The following is a 27,482-nucleotide window of genomic DNA, read 5'->3' as shown; positions in this document are numbered from 1 at the left end:
AACGGTTACTAAAAGGATAGCAAGAAATAGCACCAACTCTGTATGCTTGTGAATTCAACCACTGAGTAAAAGGCCAAGTCCTTCAGAACCACAAATTACTAAAATAAAGTAAAAATAAAATAGCTCCAGCTTCAATAGTTTGTAACTACTAAAGAAGACACAATCATGATAAAAAGCATACCCTCAGGAAACCCCAGGCCCAACGATTTCAGGGGGGAAATCTACATAAATGTTTGAAAGAAACGCTTGTCTCCACAAGCTTGTCCAGAGAGCAGAGGAGAATACTAATTCCCTAATCAGTTTGGAATGCTGTCACCTCAACACCTAAACTAGACAAAAGACCAAAGAGAAACTTAAGAGTAATACTCTCATAAACTCAGATGTCATTCTTACATAGTAAAGCTTGAAATGGAAATGAACTCAAGAGAAATGGTTTCTTTGTGACCATTGTTAAAACATTACCATTTTTAATTTTTTTATTTTTGTTTGTGTGTCTACGGGTGTATTTGTGTGCATGTGTGTATATGCATGTGTACATGTACTTCATATGGAAGCCAGAGGACCGCCTCAGGCATCTCAGGCATTGCTCCTTAAGGATTGTCTATCTTATCTATCTATCTATCTATCTATCTATCTATCTATCTATCTATCTATTTACAACAGGATGTCTTGCTGGCCTGGGACTCACTGAGTAGGCTCTGCCAGAGAGTTCCAAGGAGCTGCCTGGCTCTTCCTCTCCAGTACTTAGTTTACAAGTGTACACCGTCATGCAGGGCTTGTTTTGGGAGCTTTAGGGACTGAATTCAGGTCCTCATGTTTGCATGACAATCACTCTACCAATTGGACAATGATTCATACTTTTCAGTTTGGCATCTAATATGATTTAAAGAGAATGAGAATTATGCTAGGAAAATGTGGTATCTTTTATATGGTTTGATTTAGGAAGATGCAATAAAAAAGACATATAAATTGTTTCTATGCAAGTTAACAAGATAGACTGTTTTGATTCTTTGTAAAATAATTTTATGAAAATTAACTTTATAAAGTGCATCTGGCTCTAAATAATAGATACACTACTATATATCTAAAAACCTATTTCCTGGGAAAACGGTAGCATCAAATCAAATACTTAGGCACTAAACTAAAAAAGAATACTTGATTGTAAATGACATTAACATAAACTAATAATTGTACCTGATTTCCAGTTTTGCCACTTCAGGTAATTTCCCAAAATTTATCTCTTCTACTTCTAGTTCCTTGAGAGCAGCCAGAATTTTTTGCTGATCTTTACTGGCAATTCCATTCTAAGGAGAAATAATTGAAAGTTTCAGTACGAGAGTTATATTTGAATAATTTCATTAAGACTTCTAATGCTATTTTCTAGATTAATTTACATCTTGGAAAATGGACAAAATTGGAAAATAATACACTTAAATATATTGTTTGCTTGTATCTCAACAAAATTATATCATAAATGGTTTGGGCATATAGTTAACTATAGTCATTTTTTGCAATGTATAATGATAACTAATGGATTCAAAAGTGACATTATTAGAATTTAAAATATTATCATTTTAAAACACATAGCAAATAGTTTTTCCTTCAAAATATTGTTTAGTGTGTTATTAGTTTTAAGTGAGAATTGATTTTTTTAACTTGTATTTTACCTTCAATGTTAAAGTAAATTTCTTTCTGGATTTAGTTTAAAAATTTGTTATTTTGATTTTTAGTGACAGCAGAGATTTCAATTATGCAATGTGTTATTACAGCAAGATCCTTACTTTAAAGTATCCTCCTTATCAAAGTACCTCTCAAAATTCCTACCCCTATTCTGAATTTATTAATGATAATAGATGACAACATAATTGGTGCTGATTTGGAAGATAAACGAGTATGGCCACATTAATAATCACCTCTTACTTCTAAGTCGTCTGTTTTTACAAATCCACTTCCCATCTGCAAACGAGTAGTAGTTCTAGTTGGGATATAGTAACAATCCTAGGAAGCCCCACGTTCTAACCCGTAATTTTCTTTATGCAACTTAGTATTGCAGTACAATTTACACATGGTAATCCACTATTGATCCTAGCCAAGAATCTACAAAGGATCAGTCTACATAGCCCTAGAATTTTTAAAATAGAAAATAAAAGAATGTGCAAGAAAATAAAAGAATATATCTGGCATTTATATACTTACCTTTGTAAGCTCATCTTTCTTCATGGTCAGAAGTTGTCTTAAAGTTATATCCCTTTCCTGTACAAAAGGCAAAAACCCCACCACCTTTCAGTGCGAACAATTCAAAGCAAAGCAGGAAAGGGAACAGCAGCTGTCATTCAACTGCTTCTTCAAACAGTTCCCGGTTTTTCAGAGGGTATGCACCTTAAGGGCTACATCACGAGCTAGATAATATATACACACAAAAGCATGCAGTATCTAGTTTCCCAGAATCAAAGAAAATGACTAGCACTCATATTCCTTAGAAAAAAAGAATGTTCTGGAAATTGGGCAGAAATTATATTTTACGAGTATTTATATTTCACATGGCATCAGACTAAACTATCAATAATAGGATTTCTGACCCAAGGTTTCCTCAGATAGAAGTTTCAACATTGTACAATGAATCCAACTCTGAAATATCTGAACCAACGTTCATAATCCTATGAGAACCTATCTTGAACAGTCCTTTGCTTCAGTATCCTTCTCTACCTGGTGACAATTGTCATCTACTCAAATCCTGCTATGTATGCTTAAGGCATAGATAGTTATTGGTGTGTGACCTAACTTAATCTTCATGTAAATAGTTGTCCTTAAGGAAAAATTGATATTTAAGTAGCATATTCCAGTTAATAATCAGAGCAAATATCTAATACAGGATTGTGTGGTTCAAAATCATGCATGTATTCCACACAAGAAACACAACAGCTGTAAACGTAGGGCTTAAATGTGTAGAAATGTATCAGATAGATGATGTGAAATTCAGACAGATTCTAATTTATATAAATTCCTAGGTTAACAATTTCTGGAAGTGCTTATTATAAATTTGAAATTGGATACTCTATAAATGAAGGAGAAATAAATGGCATGCTTGTGAACTAAAATTTAATTTTATTCTAATATAGCCACAAATATATAAAACTTACTCTGCTTTGTATGAAATCCTACCTTTAATAAGTCTGTCATATGCTCAAGTCCAAGACCATGTAAAAATATTTCCAGATCTCCAAACGCTGTATATGGACTATAACATATCATAGCAAGGTCAGTTTCAGAAGAGACTATATATGCACAGTAATATATGTGCATGTCTATTTAACAATAAGCATAGGAATGGGCAAAAATGAATCTAGGCAGAATACATTTGTAAGTTAACATAGCACATTTAGCTGTTGCATCAAAGGAATAAACTAGGTTCTCTCTTTGTCCCCTTGTCTCCCCCTACCCCTATTTCCTCACCCCTTCTTCTCTTCCCTTCTAAAACTGAAAACTTAAACTTCCCACAATCTAAGCAGTGAACTACATCCCCAATCCCAAACAAAGTTTCTTAAGCAAATGAAGGGAAGACATGGGTGGTAATATTCAGCTCATCTTTCCTAAGGTGGAAAATATTCATCAGTATGTACTTGTTATGAAATATTGCACACAGAAGTGTCTTTCAATTCAATAAACATAAATTAGATGGTAATTACAAATGTAGTAACTAGATGGTTTGTAGCCATGTACTGAACAGCAGGACTTAGGGATTTGTTCTTTCAAATTTTAGCTTATAAAACTAGAGAGAATAACAATAATTAGAAAACAAGATCTAACACAAACAAGTGTGAACACAGATATAATCTTGAGTCTCTTAAAAGTAAAATTTGATATTGTACTAAAATGTATATTAAAGTCAGAGTTAAATAAAGCAAATAACTAAATAAAATTCCTCTAAAATTTTGGAGAGCAAAGCATCTAAAATCCAGACATTTTTAAGTGACATTTTAAAATGCTTATAGAAGTTTGAAATACCATATATTTTAAAACTTGAAAATTTACTATAAGTAATAAAATATGCATTTTGTATACATTCTATTGAACTCAAACATGTTACCTAAATATGTGATCCTTTTCTTTATCAGAATCTGTGGCCAACAGTTTACAAATAGTCTCTTCTTTGGTTAGCTGCTGAAGTTTTCCTTCCAAAGGGTTTAGAGTGAAAGAAAGTAAGTTGAAGATCTGAAAAAAATTCCGAGCCATTCAAATGCAGTTAACATTATTATTATCCCTTACACTAACAAGAAATGTGAACATATTATTTTCTATCTAGAAAGAAAATGCTAACAAGGTGAGTGGTTCAGAGTTTTATAACTCTGTATCCCAAGAAAGCCTTTTGTAAAATCAAGTAAATTCTTATTTAACCTAAAATAATAATAAAAAGACACTAATTCCAAAATTTAAAAATCAAGAATAGTATTTTTAATTAATATTTTCAAGATAATATGAAACATTTTAGAGAAATTATTTATAAATTAAATAGGCAGTACTTGAAACACATGGCTAAGCTGGAGTGAGGTAAACAGCATGACTACATATACACATACCCCAAGTGTGCCTCTCAAAGTAGTCTATGCCATGCCAGTGTTTCTTACAGAAGTTTACTCTCTTTTCATATGACTTAAATGACTGCAATATCAATGCTGTGATTTAAAAGATGACTGTTCAAGCAAAATAAAGTTTCCATTACTTGCTCGGAGAAGAAAAGCTATTCAAGTATTTAATAATTGTTCAAAATGTTATAATTATTATTATTATACTTAGGAACTGTAACAAATAATATAAAAATTCTGAATGGTAATACAACACAGACAGTACACAGGTGAGTACCTCAAGATGTTTATATCTTTTTGCAATCTCGCTTGGTGTCCTGCCATCTTTGGTCTGTACCATTTTATTAGCTCCAAGTTCAAGCAACTTCAGAATTACATTTTTATGACCCTGACGTGCTGCCCATGTTAAGGCCTGTAAGTGTGGGAAAGAGGACTGTTTAAAAAGGAGGGCATGTGAGATAGGTAAGAAGTATTTCCACCGGTATTTATGGCACAGAAAAAGGAGCATGGCTAATTAGCACAAGGATGCAATCTCTGCACTGCAAATATAATGTAAACATCTTCCCAGCTGTACTCAGGATCTTATGACCCAAGCACTGTTTTGCACAGTTAAGTAATGTCATGGAGTAAAGAACGAACCTGCCATTACAGGTGTTTTCTGTGAAAGAACTCAGGTGCGTTTTCTAGAGCCCTGGTTTTGTTGTGCATTATAGCCTCTTTTATCAAGTATCAAATAATTCCCCTTCTCTAAGCTGTTGCTGTCACAGTATTTTCGCCTAGCAGTGACTACAGCCCAAGCCTTCTACAACTTTCCTTAACTCACTGACATCACTAGCCATTTGTGTAGGGTATTGGTATAATAGCAAAGTCTCAGTGTCTCAGAAAAAGAAGTCAACTGGGAAAAGCATTTCTCACAGTATAACCATTCTCATCCTGGGCGTTAACTTCTGCTCCATGAGCAACAAGCAGAGCAACAACCTGAGTGTGACCGTCTCGGGCAGCATACATGATTGGAGTCATAAGTCTCCTATGGAGGAAGAAGGAAAGAGACATTTGTGTTCATGCTACCACTAGCAGCCACTCAATTTCACAGAAGTATGCACACACAATGTCATCAAGAATGAAGAGAAGGAAACAAGAACTTTAAATATAATACGTGATTTTTAAAAACACAATTGGGTGTCACAGGTTTATCAACTACATTCCAGGGCAGGCCCCATGACCAGGAGTAGATGTCCAATACAAATTCAACTCCACTTTTTGTGTGTGATTTTTGTTGTTTTGGTATTTTGTCTTATTGGCTATGTTTGTTTTGACTTTTTGTATTGTTTTGTTTTGTTAGAGAAGAGAGAGAATAAAGCATGAAGTTGTGTGGGGAGGATTTGAGAGGAGCTAGAGGAGGGGGAAAGAATATGACCAAAATATACTGTATGCAAAATATTATAAAATTAAAAGGTCCAGTCTTGTAGTGAATAAGTACTGAATATTTATACCAGACCCTGCACTGAATAAATGTACACACATCTTTAAGTAATCCCTGACTTCTAACATGAGTAGTGAATTTACTCCTTCCTTCAGAATTTAGTCAGAGAGCCCATTCTGAGTATGCTGGGAATCCGAAGATCTCACTGGATCTTTTCATGTTTTAATCCAGTCTATTATCACTCTATTTTAATAGTTTAAGATAGAACTTTATTCTGAGCTAGGATTTATGTCAATCCAGAAAGAGATCAAAACATTCATTTAATTTGTCAACTGTTTCTTAAGTATTTTCTGAGAGAGATTAGTGGTTTTTCTATAACTTATCACTTCCTCAAGCTAAAGATTTAACCCCTCTAACCCCAGAAGTTAGTTTCTGGGCTCATTAAAAGGAGACTAGAATCATTCTATTTGTTGAGAGTGGAATGTGACAATTTCTCTTAAGGAGGATCTGACACTCCGGGCCCAGTGCTTTGGAGTCACCCACATTATCTGATTTATACATGAAAAACTTCAGAGATTTAAGAATTTTGACCTGAAGTTTGTGTTCCTATTCACTTTAGTTATGCTATCGACAAGTAGACTATCTATCTATAAAAGTTTATTAGCAGAAAATATATCCTGAATGTGACTTCTTCACACTAATAATTTTAGCAAAAACATCTGTCCTTTTTTCTTTTTGGTATTTTGAATTCAAATGTAAGTTTTTAAGTTCCAGGAGCTATTTTCCATGTTATAGTCAGATCTTATGTAATCATAATTTTTAAAGCAGTTTTTCCATTCTCCCTGAATAATTCTGTGTGCTGTAAAAACTGTCAATTCTTTCCCCAGATTTGGGAAAGAATCATTCTCTATTTTGTCTCTAGGTGTCTTCTCATTGTTGAAATAGTTTTAATGCAAAAATCCATGCAGATTCTGAAAATAAAGTTTCTGTTACAGTAGGTCTACTGGTTCCCTCTAGTGGTCAGCATAATCACCAGTGGGAATTAGATTGAATTAAATGGATGAATGAAGACCTGGACCAGCCAATGTGTCCTGCTGCACACGGGATGATCTCACTTAAAGTATCAGTAGTGTCTCCGCTGAGGAAAATGGTTTAGAGTTCCCATATACACGAGAAAATATTTATTTACCTTCAGTCTTAGATGATGCAAAGTTTAAATACATACATAATTTCAGATTCAAACTGATTTCTCAGACCATTTGTCTTCCATATATAGTTGTTAAATTGTCAAATAACAATAGATGGTCATTTCTTCACAGGAAGTATTTTGATATGAAACTTATTTCCTTAATAAGTTTTAAATTTCTTTAAGATATTTTGAAGTTTATTGTGATATAAAAATGCACATGCTACTTGATTAGTTTGCTTTTCTTATTGCTGTGAAGAACACTTGACAAGAAGCATTTAAGGAAGGGTCTATTCAGGCTCACAGTTCAGGAGCACAGTCAGTGGCGGGGCAGTCATGGTGAAAGGGCTTGAGGATCGGGTCACACTGCATCCACAGCACAGGAGGAAGAGTGCTAATGCTCAGCTCACTTCTTCCTCTCCACTCAGTCCAGGACTTCAGCCCATGGAACTGCGTCACCTAGTCAGGAGAGGTCTTCCCACCACAGCTAACCCGATACAGAAACTTGCTCAAGGACATGCCAAGATACTTGTCTCCTGGGTAATTCTAGATCCTGTCAGTTGACAATCAATATTAATCATCGCACCTACACGTATTTACTTATTGTATAAACATTTCATCATGGAAATAAGAATTTTTTCACATTAAGGAATGGTGTCTTCAATATATGACGATTGCTGGCCATTAGTGCTTCAAATGTAGCAAATATACCTTCTATTTTCACATGGAACCTTCAGTTTAGATACAACCCAGGTCTTTACTGAGTTCAAACCTTAGCTTTCTGGAAGCTTATAGATAGACAGTAGAACTGTCTATCTGACATTGTTCTCATGTTTCTTATCTTTTCCTGATAGATTCCATTTCTATTACCTGCTCTGTTATATCCTAGATCATTTCCTAGCATCTAGCTTCTAACCCACTTAGCTGCTCTCAGCAGTGACACACTTAAAATTATGTAGCTATGCTTGGCTTTACTATAAGACCAGTTCCACAGGCTGCTGTACTCGTTTCCTCAAGCCTTTTGTTATTTTGTGGCAGCACATCCCTCTTCCATCCCTCAGAGTGGTAATGCCCTTTTCAGGTTCTTCTACTTTTCCTTTCTGTAGTCTAAGTTACCTTTCTTGGCTTTGCTGTGCATATTTAATCTTATGATGCTGGTATTCTCTGGATTTTAGTAACTAGAGGCTATGCACCCTATTTACTGGCCTACAGCCTGATCCATTCAAACACAGAAGACTCAAGTTATCTCTCCTGCCCTTGTCTGAAAGTAATGAGATATTAGGTAATGCCACATGTCCCATCTCTTTCTCCAGGGTTATGCCTTTTCCAGGCCAGAGTACTCCCTTTGGTTTAAATAGAACATTAAAAGATTTTAGTTTGACATCTAAATTTGCTGTGGAAGGTCAAGACATATCCTCAGCTTATATGTTTTGGTTATAATTTCACCCAAATTATTGATATTTTAGTCAGATTTTCTTCTAGAAATGTTATAATTATTCATAAGGTTGACACAATCCCCCTTGGTCCTTTGAATAGGCCGCTTAATTTTATAAATTATATAAAGTATCTTTTTTAAATGGTCTCATCTCAGCAAAGAAATGACAAGATTATTCAGTCTTCTAAAATTTCATGGAATATAATTTAAAATTGTCTTCATTTAAGCCCTTCATTCTTCCTGTCCACTTATCTTAGACATTTACGTTTGCTCCCAAGAGCGGGATCTATGACAACACTGTATTTTCTAGACAGTCACCTGAATCTTGCACATTAGCATTAGAAAATGATATGCTTTTACTTCTACCATGTCTAACAGTTTATGAGCTGATTGCTTTGGACTTACCAAGTATAAACCCAATATAATCTTAGCATTATAATTTTGTTATTCCTTTCATAACTGAAAACAAATAGGTAGCAGCTTTATGAACTACTTATGAACTCACAAAGTTCAATGGTTTAGGTCAGAGTTCACCAAACTTTTCCTGTAGAAGACAACAGAGTAAATCCCTTAATCTTTGTGAGCACACATAGATGTGCCATGGTGGTGGCATTCAACTCAGATCTTACAGTATGAAAACTGCCACAGATGATACATAATTCAAAGAGCATGTATGTATTCCAATAAAGTCTCAGTGTACTAACTGCTGGTTTAGAGTATAAGCAGTAAAGTCAGCTAGCTTAAGTTCAAAACTAGCCTATTGCATTTGTAACATAAATCATTTTTCTAAACCTTTTATCAAGTGTGACTTTATGGTTATTTCATTTCAATAAAACTTCCACTAGAGGGCAACAAAACTCAAGTTCATAGGAATTTTCATTCACAATAATAGACTTAACCGCTTCTTTGTATTACTAATTAAATAACTGGTTTACCTTCATGCTATGGAATATCCCTTTACACTATGTGAAGATGTGTCACTATGATTGGTTTAATAAAAAGCTAAATGGCTAGTAGCTAGACAGGAGGTGTAGGCAGCACTTCTGGATAGAGAGAGCTCTGGGAAGAAAGGCAGAGTAGCCAGTCATACGCAGAGGGAGCAAGACATACAAAAGGAAAGGCAAAAGCCGTGAGTCATATGGCAGCATGCAGATGAATAGAAATGGGTTGATTTAAGTTATAAGAGCTAATGAGATAAGCCTAAGCTGTAGGCTTTCATAACTAATAATAAGTCTCCATGTCATTTTTTAAAAAAATGAGCTGGAGGCCCAAAGAAAAATCTGCCTACATCTTCACATACATATTTGATGCACTCTTTAAAAAAAAAAAAAACAAAACTCTGCTCACAAGTGTAGTTGGAAGCATAATGAAACAGCACGGTTTGGGCAATGATAAAGTGCTAGGAACTGGACATTACGCCCAGGAATAGGACAGTTTTAGATCAGCACTGAGGGGCTACAAGATGTTGGAAGGGTCTCTAGTGGTTTCAGTGTTCACTAAACGGTCAAGTGTTGCAAGCTGGTTTCCTCCCCCAGGGAGAGGGTGTGGAACCTTTAAGAAATGGGGCACAGAAAGAGGGCCTCAAGTTAACTGGGAAAAGTACTTGATGATGACCAGGGTATCTTGTGGGAATCCTGTTAAGTTTCATGGAAACTGTGACAACCCTTAAGCCTGGCCCTATGCAGATGCCGGCTTGCAGTTTGAGATGAGATTTCTGCTGGCACATGAGATCCCTCCATGTCATTAACTGTATAGATCCTCACAGAGCTGAGCCATTAAGAGAGTGCCACATCTTTGAAGCATCAAGGCTGCATGTGTGTGAGATCCTAACTATACTTCAGATTGATGTGATTAGTGTTCTATGAAACATAGTAAACTTTAGTGGGGGGGAGATATCGGAAACTAGGATTCCTGAAATACACATGCACATTCACCCCCACACACACTTCCCTCTAATCTTTGTAAGTAATCCACCTTAGGAATTTGTATGGTGACAGCGGATCCAATCCATGTGAAGGTAGAGAAGCAACACTAAGGCTTCCAAAGCAGGAAAGCCAAGCCCCTGGTGTGGAACTGAGTCCTATATTCTCTCCAAAAAAACCTCAGCAGAAAGCCTCTCTTATACCATGAGTCATCAGGGATGGAGAACAAGAGAGATGGAGAAGAACATTAAGACATCTATCAAGATAAAGTAAGAATGTATAAAAATAATGTATAAAACCCAGGGGACATCATTAAAAGACAAAATTTATTAATCATGAGGATGAACAAGAAGAACATCAGACTAGAGGCACAAATAATAATTCAATAGAGATCACAGAGGAAAAGTTAACAGATCAAAAGAATGAGCTGACCATCCAGGATTCAGGAGATATTACAGTACCAAACAGACAGGACAGGAAAAGAACCATTCCATGCTACATTCTAGTTAAAATGCAAAGCCTAGAGGACAAAAAGATGAAAGAGAGAAGAACCAAATCACAGGCAGAGATGAATATGCCAGAATTAGAGTAGATCCAAAGACAGGACCCCTAGGAGCCCGGACAATATAGATGATTCATTCTAAGAACTGAAGGACCAACCCAGATTACCATGCGTTACAGATGAAGAAAGAAAAACTTCCCATGATAAGAACAAACTAATGAAATTCATGACTGTTAAGTCAGTACTACAAAAATACCCAAAGGAATTCTTTGCACTGAGAAAAGATCCCTGAGATTATAGAAAAGAATAAACCTTACTTTAGGACAGAAAGTTGGCAAATGAGGAATAAGAAAGTATCAAAAGCTACAAAATGAACTAAATTACAGATATTAATAGAATCCTTTCAATAATAACTTCAAATATTAATTGTCTCATTAACCCAGCCAAAAGACACACCTCACCATCAAAGAGAAGCAACCTTAGGCAAAGGTTGGAAAAATTACTCAAAGTAAATGGAACTATGAAGAAAGCAGATATTACTGTTATAATATTGGAAAACTGGACTTCAAGCCAAAATTATTCAAAAAAGATAAAGAAGGTTACATCCTATTGATAAAGAGAACAATAATTCAAGATGCTATTATAATTCTAACACATACACATACATTTTAGAAAAGCAAAAAGGAATTCTCAATTTCTACAATTATAGATTTAGACATGCAAGGAAACCAATAGTAATCAACACAGGCAATGAGCTCAGAGGCAGAATTCATTCTGTATCTTCTAGAAAATGTGTTAGTGTGTTTGTGTAGACACATAAAATACCGTATATGGATACACTGTTTTATGTGTACAAAATGATACATAACAAAAAATACAATAAAACAGATTTTGTTGTTGCTATTATTTTTAAAAGCCAATAGAGCTGGTATGGTGGTGCACACCTGTAATCCCAGTTCAAAAACCTCCAGAAAATTAAAACAACAATGAGTAAATTTAAAATATCTTAGAAGGATCAAATATTAGGATGGATGGCCTTTTCAGCAGAAATAGCAGATGGTACAACAACAGAAAGTTTTGATAAGTATTAAAAGAAAGTAACTTTCAAATTCATGGTCCTGTTTTTCATTAGTTATTGTTACTTACACATATGCATATGTATAGACACATATTTCTAAATACATAAATACAATTATATTTGTATGTTACTTGTATGTATGTATTGTATTGCATGTACGTTTTCAGGGCTGACCATTTGTTATTGGTGTGCTCATCCCTAGGCAAGAAGGAAATACTGTATTTCTATTCTAATTTCAAAAAAAATTTAAAAAAGTAATTGATAACCTAGAATTTTAATCTCCACTAAAAACTTAAAATTGTAAACAAAATGTTTTAAAAAAAAGACTCTGCTTTTTACAGATTGTTGTGTTTGAAAGAAAACGGCCCACAAAGGGAGTGGCACTATTAGGAGGTGTGGTCTTGTTAGAGTAGGTGTGGCCTTATTAGAGGAAATGTGTCACTGTGGAGGTGGGCTTTGAGGTCTCATATATGCTCAAGCTACATACACCTAGTGTCTCAGTTCACTTCCTGCTGCCTGTTGGATTAGCTCCTTCTCCACTCTCAGCTCCATGTCTGTCTGCCATACTACCATGTCCCACCATGATGATAATGTACTAAACTTTGGAAACTGTAAGTCACCCAATTAAATGTTTTCTTTTATAAGAGTTGTGTGGTCATGGCGTCTCTTCACAGCAAAAGAAACCCTAACTAATACACAGATGTACTAAGAAAAGGTATTAGATGGAAAATGATTCTTGATTGAAACAAAATACAGGACAGAGTGAAGAACACCAGAGAACATGATTATGTGGGTAAAATTAAAAGTTAACATCATAATTGCTACTAATACTAAAGTAGTAATAATGAATTATGAGCATCATGTAAAGATAAATTTAAATACATGACAAAACACTCAAAAGACATATGGAATCAAAACATTCTAAGAATCTAACAGTATCCATGGATTGATAAAAGCACTAATTTTTAAGTAGACTTTTAATAAAGAATTGGTGTGGTAATTTCTATGGTAGTCACTCAAAGAACAATCTGACAAAATAAGGAGTAAAGTAATAATAAAAACTGGATTTTCAATCAAAATTAGAACAAAAAGTTCATTTACTAAATTATATATATATATATTACTTATATGAAATGAGAATGGACTATATAGGCCAATGAAAAGAAATATCACCAATTAATCTATATTTAAAAGGGAAGCTATAATTCTTATTTTAAATAGAAGCAAATAAAAGTTAATCCCTAGCAGCGTACATACACACACACACACACACACTTATTTATACATTGGCGAGGATATAAAGTGGATATTCTTTCAGAGAGCTTACAATATGAATTACCAAACAGGTTTTGAGGATTCTTTAAGCATTTAAAATGTATGAATTTTTAAAGCAATCTACTTCTGGAAGTCTTTTCTATAATTCATGTGTACATCCTTGTTAGTAGTTCATCCTTATTCCTCATCTAGGAACAATTCAAAACAGAAAAACACCTTTATGATGCAATGCTTTTATTATAAAAACAAAGCTAAAAAGATAAATAACAAAATTACAGAGTTAGAAAAAAATAAAGTGGAAGCTCAAACCTTAGAAATCTAGTTCATGAGACATTACTCCTAACCTTGCGTACAGCTTAATGCTGTCAACATGATTCTGTGTAATAAGGACAGTGTACAAGCAATATGAATATAGTAGAGATCTCAAACAACATAAAGTTATTAAGTATGACAGAAAGATCCCACAGTCATTTTGAGTGAAAAAATTATATGCACATATACGTTTGTATGTAAATACAGTTCAGTTTTTAAAAGGATTGGGATTTTCATTAAACTATTTAGTTACTATCTGAGAGAAGTTAACAAATTTCTTCAGTTATACAATACTTGTGTTTACTCCATGAACTTATTTGTTATTTGAATATTCACAACAAAAATGTCTCAATTATTTATTTGCAGATTTAAAAAGAAGAGGAAAAATATCAGGAAGTTAATGGTCATTTCTAGTAATGTTTTCTAAGTTAGCAATTTAAGAACTGCTTTTGGAAGAATACTGTCATGATGTCTGCCTGTATTGTCAGAAGCAAGCTGTGCCACACATTTATTTAAACTAGAATCATGCTCTCATTACAAGACTAGTATTTTACTTACTCTACCAAGCTGCTCCAGTGAAATGCGTAACTAAATTTGTACTCTGAGAGAGGTGAAGTTTTTCCCAGGTTTCTTCTTCTTTTTCAGAATAGGCAATACTATTCAACAAATTAACAACTATGCAATGACTATAACAAAACCTTGAGCATTGGTTAATGTGTCCTTACTTATCAATGGTAATAAAACATTTACTGAAGTTAAAATGCCACATAAGTTTATAAAACTCTTATCTCATGGCTGAGAAATCTGAATTTAACAAAATTCTTTGCCAGATAAAGTACCTTCTACATATAAGTATGTCTTTTTTAAAAAAGAAAGTATTTCAGACAAGTAGGGGGAATTCTCACAAATTCTAAAAACAAACAAAAACATATTAAGTTACATATGATTTTACAAGGCTTATTACTACTTTGACAATAAAAATGTCAGCTCCATTTACCACTGATTTATAAGCATTATTTAGACCACATATTTAAAAGCAATTAACACAGTACTTGGGAGGCAGCAAATGTTGAGACAAATGTTTCCTTTAAAGACAGCATGTCTGATAAGAAGGCTCAATGGGTACCAGCCCTGGCTGTAGAGCCCCGCCACAGAAGACACATCCACAGAACCCATATAAAGGTGGAAGAAGCTAACACACTCCACAAAGTAGAAACACTGAAACTTTTAGAGGAAAGCATAGGAATTATACTTAAAGACATAGGAATAGGCAAGAACTTTCTGCACAAAAAATTACCCGGAGAATTAACTAAGGGGACACAGGAAATGAAAGAGTGTCTGCACAGCAAAAGGAACACCAGCAGAGTGAAAGGAATCTGTGAAGTGGGAGAACACCTCCGCCTGCAAGAACTGAAATCAGCAATACTGAAGAAAAACACAATTGTGATTTCTGTCTTAGAGTATTAACTTCAAAAATTACTTTCAATCTGTTAGTTCTTTGCAACTAATCCCAAAAAAGGAAAGGAAAAAAATAGAGAAAGTGATAAGAGTGGTGTAGATTTCTTTGTACCAATATGGAAAACTTATGAAATGTTAATTTTTGAAAAAAAAAAAAACAACAGAAATCCACACAGAAAATAAAGGCAAGAGTAGACACTAAAACAGTCATAAATATAAAAACAAATTATAATTAGAAGATGCTAATTTCTCCTTGTAGACACAGTGAGTTAAATAATTTGGACCAAAGCTGTGAAGGCACCTAAAACAGCTGTATTTACATTTTTAAAATTTTCTTAAAAACAAAGACACCAAGGAATCACTGAGCTGAAATCCAGAGAGCAAAACCTGAGAGGGAAAGCCAACATTTATAGTTGCTTTTGCCTCAGGACCCTTGCTACTTTGCAGAGCAACAGGAATATGGCTTTGAATATGAGAAATAAGCCCACAGTCCTAGGATATACATGGTAAAGGGCTTTATCAGTCACACTGAAAATGAATTAAGCTGAGACTCAAGGGATGGTATCTTCTAGGTGAAAAAAAAAATATTACCATGTTCATACCTCCACAGTAGTCCAAGGGAGCCTCAATCTCCAATATTAGATGACATGATTCCAGAACTAAAAATATTCCAGGCATCTTTCAGAAAGAGCAAGTTTCACTGACATGTGATTGAATGCCTCAAACTATTCTCACAGCAATTTTTTTTTTAAATCTAATGACTGGCACCTGGTCATTAAGTAGAGGCATGAGAAATGTTACCAATAGCAAAAAGCTCACAAAGATTTTAGATAATGGTACTAATCAATCTAAATGACATATTTACCATATTAAAGAAGTTTTTAACTTAGAGTTATATATATTTTCAGGGAATAATAAGTTATAGAAAGTAACACTGCAAGTTTAAAAAGAAGCCAGAAAAGTAATCACCGTTTTAATAACAGACTGAAGGTAAAATGAGATTTGGGGAACTAAAGGACTATGTATGATGAGTGTGTGAGTACGTATAAACCTATACCAACAACAAGCACTTGGCAATCACACATTCTCTCTTTTCACATTAGGTGGGTTCTTGGAACTCAGGTCATTAGGCTTGCAGAGCAAGCACTTTGATTTGCTGAGCCATTTTATCAGCCTCAGATTTATTTGAACACTTAGTTACTTACATATAACTTCATCAGCAGCAATGTTGAGAATTGTGTTGTAGCTGGGCATGGTGATACATACCTTTAGTATCAGCCAGCACTCAAGAGGCATTGTGAAGCTGAGGCTAGCCTGATCTACACAACCAATTCCAGCCAGCCAGGGCTGCACAGCAAAATCCTGTCTCAAGAAAACCTTGTGTTTTAAATGTTTACCTTTAAATGGCCAATTTTCATTTTGAAATGAAAAAAATCAAAGGCCCACTACAAAAATGCTAAGCTAGATTTGTTCTGATTTTTAAGATTCTTTGTAAAGAGGACTGTTGGAAAGCTTTCTCTGCTGTTACCTGACCAGGTGAGTGAAGAACGTCATCAGAACTCAGAATAACAGGCATACTAATGTAAGGGCTGTTAACTCTGGAAACAAGTTAGAATTCATACATCTGTGAGACAAGAGAAACTCTGATTGAGATATTCTATGCTCCAGAGTACTGAACATTTACTGTGTGGGTGATCTATTTTTTTTTTTTTTTTTGCCCTCTCTTGATGGCTACAATACACCTGAAAGTAGAGACTTCCAGCAGACAATGAAGGTAAAACACTTCAATTTCATGCCACCTACAAGAGTTCCTTTTACTACACACCAACAATTCTATTTGAATTTTATCAAACAATTAAATGGCAATTTCTCTAGATAGTCTAAAAATTAATGCAGACAGAAAGGAAGGAGGGAGAGAGAAAGGGAAGGGGGAGAAAAGGAAGGAGGGAGGAAAATACACCAATGAACTATAATGATTAATGAAGAGAGAATCTGAAGACATATGCAAACTCTTGGTGGTAATAAGCAGCACCCATACAAAGTGGTTTGCTGAAATAGTACAAACAACAGTCACAACAAGCACAAATGGAATCTCCTAATAAGCAACTAGGCAGGTTAACTAGAGATGTGGAGAAGTCAGTGCTGCCCCTGGAACCATGCCAGGGGCTTGTGTCCGCTTTGGCAGGTGTGGGTAAGGAAAGGTGCCATGCTGGCAGCAATGCCCTTACCAGCCATGCTTCCTGAGCTTAGTCCTAAAATGCTTTCAGTTCTGCCTTTCAAAGTCAGCAAATAACTTTACAGAAATTTTACATATATTTGCCCTTTCTTTCAATACCTAAGCCAATAAACTCTGTTTGATTTTATCAGCTATTTTTTGCCAGTGTATTAGTTTCTTTTCTATTGCTGTGGTAAACACATAACTTCTAGCAAATAAAGTAATAGAAAATTCAACATTTACTCTTAACTTTTATTCTTTCTACTCATTTTTAGCAAAACTGACAAAGCGATTTGATTCAAATAACTCATTTCCATTGTAAAAGTCTACAAACTCCTAAAGAATCTTCTTTCTAACAAGTGAATTCCTCATTTTCTTCACCTTGCTAGTTTATCTTCAAAGACTGTATTTAGAGCGGTTCCAACAAGGTGTACATGTGCCCAAATCAGACATCAGAACTGACAGTTTAGGTTTTAGCTTACAGCTTGACCTATAAGGCTTTGCTATAGGCTTTTTATTCTTGAAAGAAGTCTACAGATCTCATTTTAGTTAAAAGAAAATCTTCCTAGAAGAGTAGCAATTAGGTGATTATCTAGTTTTTACAAAATTAGTCATTTATAAGCTTTATGTATATCTTCCATCACTCTAAGAGGTAATTTTTATGAGCAAAACAATTTAAGTCAACAGACTGAAAATAAATTCATGTAAATGTCTGTTTTCCCCGATAGCTAGATAATAATTCCTGTTATATTTATTTTAGTATATTTTGTACATTTAACATTAAACTAAAACTCCCAATATTCAAACAGGTTTCCTTTTTCCCTGTTGTTAATGATGTACTTATTCAGTTCCCTCCAAACCTCACTGTATTCTGTGTCCTGAGATTGTTTTCCTTTTACATAACACATCACTTAAGGTCTAGCCTATGTATCTGAAAGATGTTATCTAGTTCTTAAGGAGGCAGAATAGAACACATAACACCACTTGCTTTGATGTCTCCTTTAGTACGCTTATAAGTCAGTCAGTAAGAAGGCAAAGTTTTCACCACTTGCTGTTGGTACAGTCTTTCTGTAAGTGGTACAGGCTTGACCTTGAACTCATAAGCACCTCGCTTCCGACTCCTGCATGCTAAGACTAACAGGCATGGACTGCCATGCCTGGCTACCTCTAATATCTTGTGAAAGTAATGAAAGGAAAAGACAGCAAAAGCAAAAGCTGAAGAACACATCACAAAATCTATTATTTTACTGAATCCAGAGATGCAAGTCTTATTTCAGGCCATTTCCAAAGAGAGAAATCTAAATGACAGCACACCTGGGTTCAATTCAACTGTGTACTCTGATCATTTGTCTCAATCTCAAGGAACAACCAAATTTAAAATTTACACTTAAGAGTTATTCTCTAAACAGAATAAAAGTATTCCTATGAAGTGTTGTATTAAACATTTGTAGATTGTTTTAGTATCTACTCTTTTTAATCTTTAGGTGATAATTATCTGTATAGCTTGGCCTTTTTAATACTATATCAGAGTTTCTTAATTTCAACACTATTGACATTTGGAGTTAGTAAATTTTTGCTTGTATTTTACTGGGGCATCCCTGATCTCTAACTACTAAATGTTAGTGCTATTTTTGAGGTGTGACAATCAAAAGTATCTTTAAAGATTGCCAAGGTGATATGGAAGCTAACACAGATCTAGCTTGAGAAGTACTCCAATGAGATAAAAATCTTTTTTATTTTAGAAAATATCTAAATATGCTATATAAGTACTTTCCAAGGATTTTATTGTAGTCTCATAGGTAGCAAACTAAATTAGGGAAAAAACTTTTGAGTTAAGCTGTTACTACATTTGAGACAATGGATAGTAACTATTAGGAATAGTAAATTATGAATGATTCTATCCACACTAGACATTTATTTTATGTGTACTAATTCCTATTTTCTTCATTTTGAAGATTAGCTAAAACAGAGATTTAATAGGAAGACTGAGTAGAAAAATGAAGACAGGCAAGAAGTCAATTGAAAACTCTAAGCAATTTATTTTTATTAGTAGTAACTTTTCAACATATATGTGGTATACTTACTGTTTGTATCTAGTACTATTTCCTATATGCAATTACCTAACTATGAAGTCCTAGGAAAAAGAAACACTTTTATGAATTGTTGTGGAATAATTTTGGAAATTGTGGAAGATTTGTCACTTAGATTGGTTTAATAAAAAGCTGAATGTCAATAGCTAGTCAGGATTTGGGGGGCACAGAAGACATAGGGAAGAAGAAAGGTGGGGTTTCCAGGAGATGCAGTGGGAGCAAGACATGCTGGAGGACAGGAGTAACACAAACTTTAAATGGTCTTAATAAAAATCCTGGAGCCAGATACTGGGGTAAATTCTCAAAGATCAGAGAGATAGAACAAGCCAGTCAACCTCACCTCACCAACTCCTCAGCCAATCCTGTTTCCACAAATCCTCTGAGTTCTCACCTGTAAGGGATCTTAGCTGAACTGCTTAAAAGCCTCTAGTTCCTGGTCCTCATGCCTCATATATCTTTCTGCTTACTGCCATCATTTCCCGGGATTAAAGGTGTGTGTCCTTCCCAAGCAAAGACATGAGAGCTTATGTGCTGGGATTAAATGTGTGTGCCACCATGCCTAGCTCTGTTTCCAGTGTGGCTTTGAACTCAGAAATCCAGAGGGATCTCTGCCTCCCAAGTGATAGGATTAAAGGCATGTGTGCCACCACTGTTTGGCCTTGATGTGGCTGTTCTGTTCTCTGATCCCCAGGAAAGCTTTATTAGGGTGCATAATATATCAACTACAGACAGGTAAAGCCACAGTTTACCTTGATTAATAGAAATAGGTTAATTTAAATTTTAAGAGCTAGTTAGTAACAAGCATAAGTTATTGGCTGAGCTTTTATAATTAATAAGAAGTCTCAGTGTGGTTATTTGGGAGTTGACAGGTGGAATAGAGAAAAATTGCATACAATGTGTTTTCTTAGTATTTGTATAAATAAAACTATTAATTCTTTTAAAAAATACTCATCTTGTTATTCTTTTTAATTATATGTATACATGTTTTGAATGGGTATGTGCATGTGAGTAAATGCCTAAAGAGTTCAGAAGAAGGTGTTGGATTTGCTATAGCTAGAGATTCAGGTTGTTGTAAGCCAATCAATGTGAGTTTTGGGAACTGACCTTGAATCCTCTGCAAGAGTAGTATATACATCTCTTAAATGCTGAGCCATCTTGTCAGACCCAATTTTTTTTCAGACTCAAATTCTTAATTCTTAGATGGAGAAAAAACTTGAGAAACTTTATTACTGTACTATAGTTGAACCACCATGTTCTTCTGAGGCTATGATTCACAGGAAATAGGCTCAATGTTCTCTTTCCTTGCAATTACAAATTCTTAGTTCTCTAAAATTTTAAAGTCAGAAGTTTACCTTCATGTTATCTCCTTTTGATAATCTTACACAATGAAACTATGAGTTTATGATGCATTTTCATTCACTACTTGACCAAGTAAACAATGTTATTGACTTTTAAAAATTCATTTTATCAAATATAACAGGTTGATAAAGTATAAGTTTCATCAGAGAATTAGGCTCTTACCTACAAGCGACATTTGGATCTGCGTTTCGTGAAAGTAGTAACTCTACGCACTTCAAGACATGCTCCTCTGAGCCACGAGCAGAGCATGCAGTTATCAAGATAGTTAACTTGTCTATATGAGTAGAAAAGCAAAGAAATCCCCACCCATTAGAAAATATCTCTAAATACCTTCTTCACCATGCTAAGCATTTACTGTACTCTAATATTCCCAACCTCTTCCCATCTCTGTCACTCCCAGCAGACCTCACCATGTCAGCAATGGGCCTTTTGCATCTCTAAAGTGTATATTCAACTCATATCTTAACTTTCTTCTCCTATTGCCATTTCTTCAAGAAAATAGAAAGTGGTTAAGCACAATGAATTTGTATATCCACATAGCCTGCATGTGAAGTTTTAATTTAAAAAAAAATTTAAAACAATGCCTTGCTGAATTTGTGATTAGAAAATAAGGATACAGTCTCTGGCTTTACTTCACTTCTGACAATCCTTGAAATTTGTTTGTAAACTGTACCAATGAGGAGGTCAGAAGACAACCCCTGGAAATTTGTTTTCTCATTCCATTGTGGGGGTTCCATAAATTAAACTCACATAATCATGCATGGCTTGGCAGCAAGTGCCTTTACCTGCTGAGCCATTTTCCTGGTGCCTCCATCCATTGGTGAGGTGGAAATCAGAGATGATTAGAGACATACAACACCACCACACCAAAAACCCTCCTCCAGTATTAAAAATATAAAACACGGCATCATAACCATGTTTTACATTAATGACTCAATACAGATAAGCCATAATTATACTAGACCCAGTTTTATCATTACAGTGTTACTACCAGGATGCCCAATATTCTGTTAGAACCAATTTATGGACATGAAAGCCTCACTACTGAATGGGGCTATGTAGACACAGAGGAATTTATGTGCACATACTGTGAAAATAGAGTGTCTTTAAACCACATTACTTCTCTGATTTTACACAAAAAAAGAAAAAACATGGTTTTTGATCAGAGTAGTCTCTATATGTTTTAAAATTCTCCTTATTAAATACAGCTTTCATGAATGATGTTTTCAAATGACATAATGAAAAGCAAAAACCTAAGAATGCAACAAAGAGAGGAATTTCTGTAAAATATATAGAACATTGTAGAAATAGTTTTATATGTGTCTCATGTAGATTAAAAATTAATTTTGAAATATAACATATATGAAATTAATTCAAATGCCTATTAGGAATATCTTAACAAAATATAATTACTGCTTCAGTGTAGCAAACTAGATATATATATGTACTCTTGCACTTAACAATGGACTCATAGCACTAAATGGTAGCTATTGAGTAACAAGAAAACAGAGCTTTAATAAACTATCTATGAAACAACTTTAATATAATTCAGTTTTCAAGCATACAAAGTGATTTTCAAGTAATTTTCCACAAAATTACTGCTTTTTGATATTCCTTTCAGTGTACTTTTCCTTTAAAAAACAACCAAAATCATCTAGCATATTACTTTAAAGTACATAATAATATAATCTGTTATTAAGATAAGAAAAATAATAGGTTATAAAGCTATCTTCTTGGAGAGATAGTTTTATAAAATATGTATGTATTACACTAGAATTTTTATATTTTTTATATAATACTACAAGTAGATTTTTGCTTAAAAAACTTTAATTTTTCATTTAGTATAACTGTTGTTTGGAAATCAAAGAATCACAGTACAGTCAGTCAAATTTTCTCAAGCATCTTACCCTTATCAAAGCTTGCATTAGCACCTCTGTCCAAAAGGAAGCGAACCATCTCTACATTGGCCACACTAGCTGCATACATAAGAGGGGTCCATCCATACCGGAAGCTGGAATCTACATTAATGCCTGTTGATGGAGACAAACTGTTTTAATGGTCTAATGTGAATTGGTGTTTTGTCTGCATTCATATCTATATGAGGCTGTCAAATCATTTTGATTTGGAGACAGCTATGAGCTGCCACATGGGTGCTGGGAATTGAACCTGGGTCCTCTGGAAGAGCACTGAGCTATTTCTCCAACCTAACAAATTGTTTTAAAGGTTTATTTTGTATATGCACCACTGGTGTGCAATGTTCAAAGAGGCCAGAAGAGGGCATCAGAACTCCAGAAACTAGAGTGGAGTTACAGCAGGTTGTCAGCCACCTTCTGTGAGTACAGAACTAAATCTAAGTCCTCTGCAAGAGCAGCAAGTGATCTGAATCACTGGGTTATCTTTCATCAAGCCCCATAAAAACAAAATTTTGAAAGCCCCACAACCAAAACAAGGACAAATAAAAACTCTGTTAACTCAGTAGGTGTACAATTATATGGACATATGTAGTTATTATGGAAGAACATTTCTTCGTAAGAAAGTATTATGGAAGAACATTTCTTCATAAGAAAGGCTTCAGAAAATTCTTGTATTGGTATTGCTAAAATTTGCTACCTTCAGTTTCATGGTGGCACCATGTTCCATGAGACCTGATATGAACAATGTTTACCACATAATAAATACAGAATCTATAATATGATAGGGATTTCCATGCTACCTTTTTTTTTTGTGGTGATATTGAGGATGATCTGAGTAGTATCCATACATGTATATGGTTGCAAATACCACATATGCCGCCAAGACATCCTTAACTTCTTGTCAACACAAAACTTAACCCATGCATAAATTGATAAAGCTTGAAACTGAAAGTTAGTGTTGGACCATTAGAGCTCAATTTGTAACCCAAGGACCAATATTATCATTTATCTACCTTATAAACACAACACACTACTGTTGAAAATGGGACAGGAGGCAAGGAGACCAATAGAAAGACAGAAGTATATAATACAAAAATAAAACCAAGAATAGGGAAGAGAGAGGAACAGGGTGAAAACAAAAGGAAATTCAAACACCATCATTATAATTTAAAATTACTTTGAGGAGGTGTGATTAAAAGAACAAGCAGAAAATTAATAGTAAGTTTCACTTTAGAAAAATGAGTAACAAGCAGTGAACTAGAATAAGGAGAAGCATGAAATGGCAAGCCTTGCAAAAGAAAGTTTAAACTAGTCACTATTTAGATGAGACAGGACTGGAGAGAAGGATAAAGAGGACTTTGTTCGATTCCCAGCACTCACCTGGCAGCTCATAACCATCTTTAACTCCAGTTCCATGGTATCTAATGCCCTTTCCTGGCCTCTGTGGCACAGCTTGCATGTGCTACACAGATATGCAGACAAAACATCCACACACATTATATATTAAATGACATTTAGAATGTGACAGAGACAGGTAGTGACTGCCAAGAAAGGACAATGGTAAAACCTTCAAACCATGAAGGCAGCAAATCTCCTGAATTATTAGGAATTTCCTCAGTAATACTGGCTTGGCAATATAAAGCAAACAAATTTAAAAAGGTTGGGCTAATCTAGGATTAAAGAGTATAGAAGCTGTGTAACAAGGACAAAGATACAATAAGGCCATGAACCCAACCCACTAAGTTAATCTCAACCTTTTCCTTTACAGAGACTAGGAGTAAAGTGATTATTTCCCATTGACGCTTGCAGGGTGGAGGAGTGGCCCAGCGCTTAAGAGCACTGACTGCTTTTCCAGAAGACCTGGCTTTGAGTCTCAGTACCTACGCGGTGGTTCATAACTGTCTATAATTCCAGTTCCCTTTCCTGGCACCAGGCACACACATGGTACACAGACATGCATGCAGACAAAACATCCATACATATAAAATTAATAATAATAATAAATACTTGCCAATTTCAGCAAAGAAAAGAGAATGCCTTTCTGTTTCAAAGAAAATTGTATGGGAAACAGCATACAAATTGTTTTATGTATGGCTTTATATATAAAAACATAATTTTTTATATTTTATAATTTACAGATTTTTATGTTTTTTAGCTACAGTATACTGCTTAGAAAGATAGAAGTCCTATCACTGAGGAAATTCTCTGAGGCTCACGTGTTTTTTATGTTGAAGCAGTAACTCACTGAAGACTATCAAAGTAAAATCTCCAACTATCTTAGTTAAATTGTCATAATGTATATGGACAGTGGTGGCTCATGTCTTTAGTCCCAGCACTCAGGAGGCAGAGGCAGGTGGATTTCTGTGAGTTCAAGGCCAGCCTGGTCTACAGAGCAAGATCCAGGACAGGTAGCAAAGCTACACAGAGAAACCCTGTCTCGGAAAAAACCAAACCAAACCAAACAAAACAAAACCAAAAAACAAAACAAAGATAAAATACCTTTCTCCTTATGCCTATACACGTGTTACTGGCTTTTAAAAATGAGTTTTAAATTGTTTTGTAATTCAGGAAAACTTTCAAATGGCTAGCCAAGCACTTACAGAGCAGCGTGCTCTTTTCAAGAGGCTGAAAAGCCCCCGTTTGCTAGTGATCGCATCAAGTCCTAATACTTCAAGTTCCTGTCTCACCTTCAACATACCTGGTCCCGAGGACAAATTCTCATGTCTAAAACTTCTCCCTATTCTATCCCATTATTACTCTCACTACATACTCATTATTATCTCACTATACATACATATTCATATTATATATCCAGTCCTCTTATTTCCTTATTTAAATCATACTGAACTTCATCAAGTGAATATCAAGGTCCAGTGTTTGTTCGCAAAGTGAGACAGAGCTTCCTCATGTGTTACAAAAATAACAGTGAAGCTTTACATACTGTTTACATATATCTTAAGCTAACAGTGACATAAAAACTATATATTCTAACTCATTATTTATATATTGTCTTATTTTAATTCCAATAACTTTGGGTATAATGCTGTGATTCTTTTAAAAAGGAGGAAACTGAAGCTTATAAAAGTGTAACAGCTTATTTAATATTACAGGGCCATCAAGTGTCATGGTTAGTAATCAAAACCTGATCTTGTTTCCCAATGATGTATTTTCAGTAAATGATACATTGTCTCTGGCAAAGAAGAAAAACACTTGCTGTTAGTGACCTCTTAGGTTTTATGTATGAGTATTTTGTATCTTGTAGCTGTTTAACACTTGTTAGTCCTTGGATAATTTCAACCCTTAGACTCAACAATTTAGTTTGCATGTGTAGGTAATGTAAAAATAAGTTTTACTTACTCTTTAAGAACCCAGGATAAAATTATATTTTACATAAAGAAACTGATGCTCTAAAAGCTTAAGTGACACCCCCAAGGAATCACACCCAGTAGCCCATGAAACTAGAAGACATACATAGACATTCATTCTGATATTGAACTCAGGCCTCATGCAACAAAACACAGAAGGAAGCAGAACCTCACGGAGATCTTAAGAAGCATATGATAGCCAAGTAAATATTTTAAAAGGGTGATCTAGGTGGGGTAGGATTAGTCAGAACAGATCTCTTAAAGAAGGTGCAAGAAACCAATGGAAGGTAATTGGTGACCCATTCCAAGTAAGAGGGTGGATGATGACGAAAGTTGATCAAGTAAACAAAAAGCCAATTAATGGATAATACAACTGATAAACTAACACTAATTAGGAAAACAGCACAAACTTTAAAAAAAATAAGGCACTCTAGTGAACTTAAACATCTCTGTTCACTTGACAGGATTTCTTAATTCTCACCAGAATCTAGGAGTTCCTTCACTAAGGAAATGTCTCCAGTGGTCAGTGCTTTCTTAAATGTTTCGTTCTTCTCTTCAACGGGTAACGACCTCTTTAATTTCTAAAAGAGCAGGAAGTTAAAATTCACGTTATGCGTAATTTTCATTCCCATTGCATCAGGAAATAACAACGTTTGGTTAAGTACATAGGGTTGTTTCGCTTTGGCCAGCAAATAAAATCCGCGAAGAATCCACATCTCAAATCATCTTCAACGGGAATGGGTAACAGTGAGCTCAAATCCAAGCCAAGCGCTACGCCTGAGGCCTAAAAGATGCCACTGATGAAAACAGCAGTTGGCGAACAAGGGAACCCTTTGCTAGTTTGCGTAATAACCCGAAACACGCGTAATTCAAACTCCTGGGAGAAAGTTAGGGCACTGAGCATGAGGAAAACAGGGGTTCGTGTGTCTGGGCCTGTCTTTCGAAAGCCTCGGTGGGCCCAAATCAGGTGCCATCAAGACGTCGCCTTTTCTACTACCTGAGATGACCGGTCCAGATACCCAATATCCCAGCCATCATCCTCACTATCGCTGCTCTCGCCTCCGCCAGCCACTGACAAGGCCCTGAGCGTGCCCGCCGCCATGGCCCCAAGCTGCTCTTCTGCGCCTGCGCACGCGACCAGCGCAGGAAGGTGACGCTGCGCAGGCGCGTGGGGCCTCTGACGCAGGCGCAAAGCTGCGCACAGGCCACTTCCCCCTCCCACCAAAAGCGTGCTGGGAGGGAACTGGCCTTTCACACCGGAACCGGGGGCCTCATGCCTCGCGAAGATCCACAGCCTGGCTCCGCCAGGGACTTCAAGGGGCTCTGTTGCATTAAAACAAAGACAAAGTTTTGATGGCGGCATCAA

General features: G+C 35.3%; 1 protein-coding gene across 3 annotated transcripts in view; it reads right to left on the bottom strand.

Moving 5' to 3' along the window:
* The window catches only part of Asz1 (ankyrin repeat, SAM and basic leucine zipper domain containing 1), a 39,004-nt gene extending 11,763 nt beyond the window's left edge, over positions 1–27,241 (bottom strand). For 2 of the 3 annotated variants that reach the window (XM_036182606.1, XM_036182608.1), the window contains exons 1-10: positions 27,114–27,241; positions 26,598–26,697; positions 22,746–22,868; positions 21,001–21,112; positions 5,499–5,610; positions 4,861–4,995; positions 4,088–4,212; positions 3,163–3,238; positions 2,197–2,253; positions 1,195–1,304 (exon numbers count right to left, since the gene is read on the bottom strand). In XM_036182606.1, coding sequence (XP_036038499.1) covers positions 1,195–1,304; positions 2,197–2,253; positions 3,163–3,238; positions 4,088–4,212; positions 4,861–4,995; positions 5,499–5,610; positions 21,001–21,112; positions 22,746–22,868; positions 26,598–26,697; positions 27,114–27,218 — 1,055 coding nt within the window. In that variant the 5' untranslated portion in view covers positions 27,219–27,241. The remainder of the gene's footprint in view (positions 1–1,194; positions 1,305–2,196; positions 2,254–3,162; positions 3,239–4,087; positions 4,213–4,860; positions 4,996–5,498; positions 5,611–21,000; positions 21,113–22,745; positions 22,869–26,597; positions 26,698–27,113) is intronic. The other variant, XM_036182607.1, reaches the window with a different exon arrangement.
* Between the last annotated feature and the right edge of the window lie 241 nt (positions 27,242–27,482).

This window comes from Onychomys torridus, chromosome 3 (genome assembly GCF_903995425.1).
Source record: "Onychomys torridus chromosome 3, mOncTor1.1, whole genome shotgun sequence".
Taxonomy (NCBI): domain Eukaryota; kingdom Metazoa; phylum Chordata; class Mammalia; order Rodentia; family Cricetidae; genus Onychomys; species Onychomys torridus.
Note: the sequence above shows the minus strand (reverse complement) of the source record. Positions and strands in the feature narration are given on the sequence as shown.